Below are 7,758 nucleotides of genomic sequence, written 5' to 3' on the forward strand. Positions count from 1 at the left end.
GATCAAAAAACACGTTTGGAACACAGCGAACTGAAATGAACGGTTGTTTTAAGTACAAACTTCAAATTATATTGTGGTAGTTCAGTAGATCCTAAGCCCACCCTTATATTTTGGCGGATTTCAAGTTAGCTTTCCTTGCCCTTGATGTTGCGTCATTTGTCCCTATGTTCGGGCACTAATCAGTATGGTTTCACTGTAGCCCATAACTTAATTGTCACACAACTTAGCAATCCCAACGAAAGATACACTAGTAGGTGCAACATACAAGCTCGAAAGTTTTCAAGTAAAAGCACCTGTACCTTTTCCACGCCATAAGCAAAGCGAAACATATGGTGACAATGACCATCATTCCGTGATTAAATAACCGTCAATTGTAAAGATGTAGTGAATAGTTGTTTGGCTTAGCCCACCAAATAACCACACTGCACGTGAATGTCATGCAAATTTAACTATATTCTGATAATGGCTATTTTGATCAAATAATCACAAAATTACCCACAGTTTATCCACATTTCTAGTTAATTAACCATGTGTTGTACATTGTATTTCCAACAGTTCAGTTTCTAGCCACATTCTAAGCACGCTGTATGGTGAATAACCACTAATTTATTAAAGCGTAACGAAAAGTTTTTGGTTAAATAGACACATCTAACCACTTATTCCGGCTGCATAACGAATTCCGCACTTTGATCGGACGAAATTGTCACTGTTAACCAATCATGAAACAACTGCTCGTAATATGACCTCCATTCAAACACCATTAGCCATTAGGTGTAGTTAAAAGTGAGCCGAGAGATGTATATTCGTAATGCACTATTCATTAGCTTGCTGAACATTCTTCAACAGCCCACGGCCGATTTCACTCTTCTTAGGGCTCATCAGGTAGGCGCAGTCCTTGAGTTTCCGCCAACCTTATGTCCTACGTGAAACCAAATTTCACGAAATTGGCGAAATATACTCATTTGCAAACAAATTTTTGTTTTGCGAGAGGCTCGTCTGGAACCCAGCTGAATATCTCGTTTGTGATGATTTCAGGAAACTGTATGTGCTGCACCAAGCCGCCTCATGTTTCAGTTGCCACGATATTCGAGATATCATGATACATGCATATACGTAATGCACTACGCATAAGGTTGCTGAAAATTTTTCGACAGCCTGGAAACATCACAAAGGAGATGCAGGGCAGGGTTGCAGGTGAGTCTCTTGTACAACTAAGTTAGTTTGCAAATGAGTGTATTCCGCTGGCTCAGAAGGACAGTACAATTTGATTGTTCCTGGAAACATCACAAAGGAGATATTCAGCAGGGTTGCAGGTGAGTCTCTTGTACAACTAAGTTAGTTTGCAAATGAGTGTATTCCGCTGGCTCAGAAGGACAGTACAAAATAGTTTGATTGTTTCTGCCGTGATTCACTATTCGCTCTGGAATATTACATTGCTTGCACTATGGGGGAGTAAGACCTGATTGCATTGGCTGACGGTGATAATATATGGGTGACTCACAAATGCTCTGCCTACTGTTGCATCAGACTACTGTAACATAGCCCTTTACCGGGCAGTTTGCTGTGGTGGTTTATCATAACACAATGGACTATACGTGTCGCGCTTCAGTTCTGGTCTGAAAGAGGGGATGCTCAGTACATTGAATGCAAGAATTAAAAGATTTGGATAGTACCTCCCGGTAGACCTGCAAACAAACGCGTATCAGGCTGGATTCTGTGGCGTCTATTGTGCATGATAGATGTTCATAGATGGCCAGAGATAATGAATTGAACAGACCACTGTCCAGTGACATAAAAATGTTTTCAAAAACTCTGACTGAGGCTATTGACTGAATGTTGTTCAACTGATGACATTGAACACAGAACTGTCAGTGTTCTGAAGGATCACATTTGAACCAGACGCAATGTACTCCATTCGACAGAGATAACTCTTTATTGCTCTACACCAACCCAGATGTTTAGAGAGAGGTAATATTTTGGCCTCTTCATTGTTCTGAGTCTGAGCGTATAACTTCCAATACCCTACTCCTAATCATTTACAAATGTTGCTGTTCTCTGAACCTATCCTGATTCTAGGGCTTTGATTTGACTTCGTGAAGTAACACGTCCACCCAACATTTTAGATGATCCTTCTGGGCCTCCTGGTTCTGGTTATCGGTCTGAGCACAATAATCTGTCCCGTATTACTGTCTCTGGCCAGTTCGCTTCCAGATCTTATTTTCTTAGGTGATTGCATGTGATGTCATCCCATGAGCTTCCTTGATCAAAGTAAGTCCTCAGAGAAGTGCAGCAGTTTGCAGCTCATTGTGCAAAGTTGGAAAATCTGTCCGTTCCATGTTCGCAGACATTCTTCCACAGGCCTCAGTTTACGTTAACGGCCTTGGGGATAAACTGTTTATTGTTCGGAAGAAACCTCATGACTTCATCTCTTAGTTACTGAGTTATCCGTAATTGTTGTTGGTTCATGCCTCTTCCGTCTTCAGAAACTTTAGCCTGGTCGTTTCTCCTCTTCCTTTATCCTGTCGACTTGGTGGTTATGGGATGCCAGCAGTTGGCTAACAGAGTTGCACAGGGTTCTGCTCGTTTCGAGAGGAACAAGAATGCTCTGACTGCTGTTAATGCATGCCTGAATGTTGTACTTAACCCATATTCGTTCATTCATACCATCGTTCATTCGATCATATCGGCTACAAAACTGTCGCAGTATTTGCATTTCGTTAAACCTTCTAAGACGAGAGGCTCGTTAGTCGTGGCTCTATCCTAACGTATTGAGTCTAAGTGAGTAGAGCACAGTTGACTAAGGATTTATGTGACTAAAATGCATAATGGAAAGAACTTCAAAAAATCGAGTTGTGAGTTGCTGCTTCTGGAATATTCATCACGCAGCCCGGTTTTCAAAGGGGAGCTTGCGAACTTTAATTGCGAACTTTAATTGCGAACTTTAATTTAAATTAAAATAACAGATAGGCCTAGTGACCACATACTGCAACTCACCTGAATGAGGCCGGGTCTACTGCTGAAGGTAGTCCCTTTAGAACAACTAATGACGTCGAATCTTTTTGTAGTCTTGGTTTCACACTTCGACATAAAACTGCACTGTTCAGGTGTACGGTTACGCTGCGCAATTTGCAATCTCCTGTGTATATTATATTCATGGGTCCTTCAAAGTCTGCGGGAGGATATTCTGATGGTTCAGGGGTGGCTAATGTAGCACATGCCATATCATCCACTTCAAAAAGCATAGGGCAAATTAACCACGATGTAGACGGAGGTAAATATATTCGTGCCAGGCCACCCCCTGGAAATAATTATTATATCCCGTGCACCAACACTGGTGCGCTGAAATTCATGCTGTTATGGTTGCACATCACTTCAGACTAGGGCATTATTCTCTATTCGAAGTTTTTTATTCTAACCCACCACTACTGAAGGACACGTAAGAATTGAAAACCTGAATCAGTTCATGACAGCGGTATGTGTTTAAACGCTCCAGAAGGCCTCGAATGCGAGCGCGCTGTTTAAAAGTTATATGCAGCGGAAAGTTCAAATGATAATACTTCAGGGTGCCTGCTGATTGGTTCATTTTTGGCCCACATATTTTGCGCGGGAGTTTGAAAATAAATCACTTCGGTCAAGTTGCCAAACGATATTCTGATTTTAGTTTAGTATAATGATGACAGCGCCGGCGAAAAATTGACTCATGGTCAGTTCTAACCACAGTGGTCGTGAAAGCGCGCTGCTACTGGCAAAAAACGCTACTAGGGCCATAGAAATTCAGTTTTTCTTCCGTGTAAATACTTCCTATTGGTGCGATTCTAGAACTATGGACATCGACGTTATCGCGTCACCTACTGTCACATTAAAAAATGATGCGGAAAATCGAGCTGACCCCCAGAGATATCGCCTTGGTACCACACACAATTAGATTGAGCCAGTTTGAATGCGAATTCTAGGCGCTGTTTTCCTGACATACTTCGACCAATGATAGCTCAGCATTTTTAACACGGAGCGCTTATGCGGCTGACCAGGCAAGGTGGCGCGGTGCCACACGTTTTCTTAATTCCAGTACGATGTATGGTGGCGTCAACTCCTTTTCCGTGATTGAACCTGAGTTTCAGAGTCGGATCATCTACATCAGTTTGATTTTTTAACTAAGTGGCGATTCGAACACCATGAACCCATTTTCATTGGTGGCGGAACTTCCCTGTGTTCGCTAACCTCTGTAGAGTATATCAAATGCACATGCATTAATTGGCGCAGGATTCTAGCAGACAATTTTCTCCCCGCGTGGATGGACATCCATACCATTTTATTGGCACGACTGACTGGCTTGTTTGCTAACATCTGCGTACGAGAATGTCCCCTTCCTTTGACAAGACTACCCCTAATTCCCACCTCGATAAAAGTCTGGAAAATGTGTTTGAGACCACTGAAGGCTGTCTCACAAACGTCAAACTTCCCAGTGGACCTCCTTGACAACTTTACCTCCGGTCTCCAACTAACGCGCCGTCGTTCAAACAACGAAATGTCTTTCGCAATCACCGCTGTTTCGTCATTTATGTTTTCCCGACTTGACAAAGCATGGAGCATCGTCGCGTATATAGACGGCCAATGATGACAGTTTTCCTTGACATCAAGATTGCCTTCGATTACTTCTTGCGCGGGACTGATATAATCGGCGGATCGGACAAATTCAGCAACATCCTGGGGGCCATTTGCGGACACGTCAGTTCGCGCATTTTAATTGATCATTTAGGATTATACGCATATACAACTATTTCCAAAGTAGAATAGGATCGTGAATGTAGGAATGAGTACCGACTATTGGACCTGTTATGCCAGACGAAGCTATTGAAATCCCACATCATGCATCTGGGTTTGGATAACCAGACAGTATTTGAGCCCTCGTGCTTACTCCGGGTAGCAAACCAGCTAAGCATGGGAAGCGTGTTGCAACAACGTTTTTTGTGGGCGGGGTCTTTTGTAGATGCCTACACGAAACCTAAACACAATGCGATGGGGTACGTTAACTTACAGCTCAAAACAATAGATCACTGCAATACAAATGCACAGAATAGGTTCGACACAGCGACGAAAAGAGTAAAAAAAGATAATCACTCACCCGTAACATCCTTTCGGTGCCTAGCTGCCATGCCACCAGAAGGAGGTACAAGGGCTGGGATCATGCCAGGTTGCCCAACCCTAGACAGGGTGAGTTGAGAGGCAGAGGTTGGTTTCAAACCACGGACCTGGTCAGCAGATTCACGTTCTAACCGCATGAGCCATCTCGCCCCCAATGGTTAGACGTCTGACGAACACTGTCTGCTGGCCCTCCAGGTTGGGGGTTGGAACGTGTGTGGCGACTTGTTCCACAAAAATGGTAATGTATTTATATTTCCAGTCCAATACCGCTGCCTTGCGGCTAGGCTTTTGAGCCAAAGGCTTTAGTTGAGGACCCTAATCGTTCTCGTGTCTTGGTGTAGGTACCCCGGCAGTATCTTAGACCCCGTACAACCATGACGTTCACAAATAAAAATACTCTCATGCCACATCGGCTGTCGCATGGTGCCATTAGCCGAACCGCCTTAATTGCTGCATACAACATCGTTCAGCTGTAGAACCCCTTCGGTGCCTAACTGCCATACCGCCCTAAGGGAGCACGAGGGCTAGAATACTGCCAGATTGCCCAAGCCTAGTCAGGGGAAGTCGAGAGGCAGAGGCCGGGTTCGAACCACGGACCTTTCGGTCAGTAGATTCGTGCTCTAACCACTTGAGCCATCTCGCTGCATACAGCAGGACGGGTAAGCGAAAACATGCTACTACTGTAGCCTCTCTTGTTAGACTTTCACGTTTTCTGTCTTCCACCCTTCCCCGCCCAAATTTGAACAATTTCTCCACAGGTCCCACCATCAGGACTAACCGTTTTACCCGCTCTGCATCACACTTAGCTGCAGCTTCTGTACGTCCGAGTTAAGTCACAATCCTAGACACTTCGAAGTCTGTTTTCAAACCCCGAAAGCCTGTCTACTTAGTCGCCTCTAGTGTTCACACACTGAAGCAAGCAGGTCAACAGGTGGCTCTTGTTGCACACTGAATTCCATTTGCATTGATGTATGTTGTCTGCCAGAAAGAAGGACGGAGTACGTAAGTACTGTGATCGAACTGACTGCCCCTTCGCTATCTTCCAGGTTCCGGTTGCGCACCTCGGATGATAGTTCCGGTTGCGCACCTCGGATGATGCAGAGGCCACTGCAACTGGATATGCTGGGACAGGTGTTGTATTGAGCGACCGAGCGGAAGCGCCTCTGCTTGATTGGATACCCGTTTGGCAACAACTGGGAGAATCTAGAGGAAGTGAAGTCCCTCGCACCCCGTTTATTGTGTCTGCTTACGCCCCAACTGGCTGTAGCTCTGATCTGCCAAGGACAGTCTCCATGACGCTCTAGGCGCCCTTCTACAGCAAGCTAAAAGTTCAGAAATCGTTGTGGTTGCTGTTGATACGAACGCCCAGGTAGGTTGACCAAGTGCTGCTGGGGACCGATTGGGTGGTCGTCTTGGATTGGACAAAAGAAGCATGGGCAACGGGGATCGCCTGCTTCAGATGTGTGCCTATCAAAGACTGTCCCATTGCAGTGCGAATCTTCGAAACAGCCGAAATCGCTTGACAACGTAGTGTCCACCAATAAACCAGCCCCGAATCCAAAGAGACCATATCACTGTCAGCTATCGGTGGCGGGGGTCGATCGCCACCTATCGCTGCTTCTGAAATACCAGCGTGGACTCCGACCGTGCACTTGTACGCTGCTGCTTTTCATTTCGCTTTTCAGGTGTATGCAAAACGCGCACACCCCGCTGGGCCACTGAGAAGCTAGTGGACCCAAAAGTCAAACGTGAATATCAGAACCAGCTCCTCAAACGCCTTTCGGGCGGCACGATGTCGGACATAAACAGCCCCTGGGGGAAAATATCCAAAGCGCTACTCAAAACCGGAATGCCTGTGTGCGGTACAACCAACCAACCTCATCCAAACATGGGATCTCTGATAGGACCATGTCTTTGCTGGAGATCCGGCGACAAATCCCACCTTGCCGCCACCACAACTTCACCCGGCGCATCATCCGACGCCAGGTGAAACTGAGTGTCCGCGCAGACCGAAAAGCTTGGTGGACCCGAAAGGTCGAAGAAATGGAAGATGCAAAGAATGCTGGAAACGTGCGCAAATTGTTCCAGTTGATTCGTTCGACTGGTCCTCGGAAACCTCTTGTTAGTGAAACAATCAGGGACCAAAATGGCTCCCTGATATGCAACAAAGCAGAGCGTTTAGACCGCTGCGGACAGTACTTCGAGCAGCAATTCAGTTGGCCATCTGCTACCTCCAATCCAGAAACCCGGCCCTCAACAGAAAGGTGGACTGCAAATATGGAGCCGCCTTCAGTCTCCGAAGTGTCCGAATGTATTTCCCTACTCAAGTGTAATCCTACTGCTGGTCCTGACGACCTTCCACCTGCTCTTTTCAAACTTGGATTCCGTAACCAGTGCCTGTCTAGCCTATTTGGGTTTATCTGGAAGGAGACCGTTCCAGACACCTGGAGTGAATCGATAGTAGTGCCCACTTTCAAAAAGAGTACTCGCTCTGGATATGGTAATTACAGTGGTGTTAGTTTGTGACAAGGCTTCTGGCGTCACTGATTCTTCAACGTTTTTTGGTGACACACGAACCGCTGACTAGCGGGAATCAAAAGGGATTCCGACCGGGTA

The 7,758-nt window shown here is 45.6% G+C and overlaps 1 protein-coding gene across 1 annotated transcript; it reads right to left on the reverse strand.

Moving 5' to 3' along the window:
* Window positions 1-936: 936 nt before the first annotated feature.
* T265_10375 (hypothetical protein) lies at window positions 937-5,279 on the reverse strand (the record flags this gene model as incomplete). The annotated part of the gene is made up of 3 exons (XM_009176731.1): window positions 937-1,155; window positions 2,995-3,029; window positions 5,123-5,279. 3 exons carry the CDS (start codon window positions 5,277-5,279, stop codon window positions 937-939), a joined length of 411 nt encoding a protein of 136 aa, XP_009174995.1.
* Window positions 5,280-7,758: the final 2,479 nt, after the last annotated feature.

The sequence above is a fragment of the Opisthorchis viverrini genome (assembly GCF_000715545.1).
Source record: "Opisthorchis viverrini unplaced genomic scaffold opera_v5_366, whole genome shotgun sequence".
Taxonomy (NCBI): Eukaryota; Metazoa; Platyhelminthes; class Trematoda; order Opisthorchiida; family Opisthorchiidae; genus Opisthorchis; species Opisthorchis viverrini.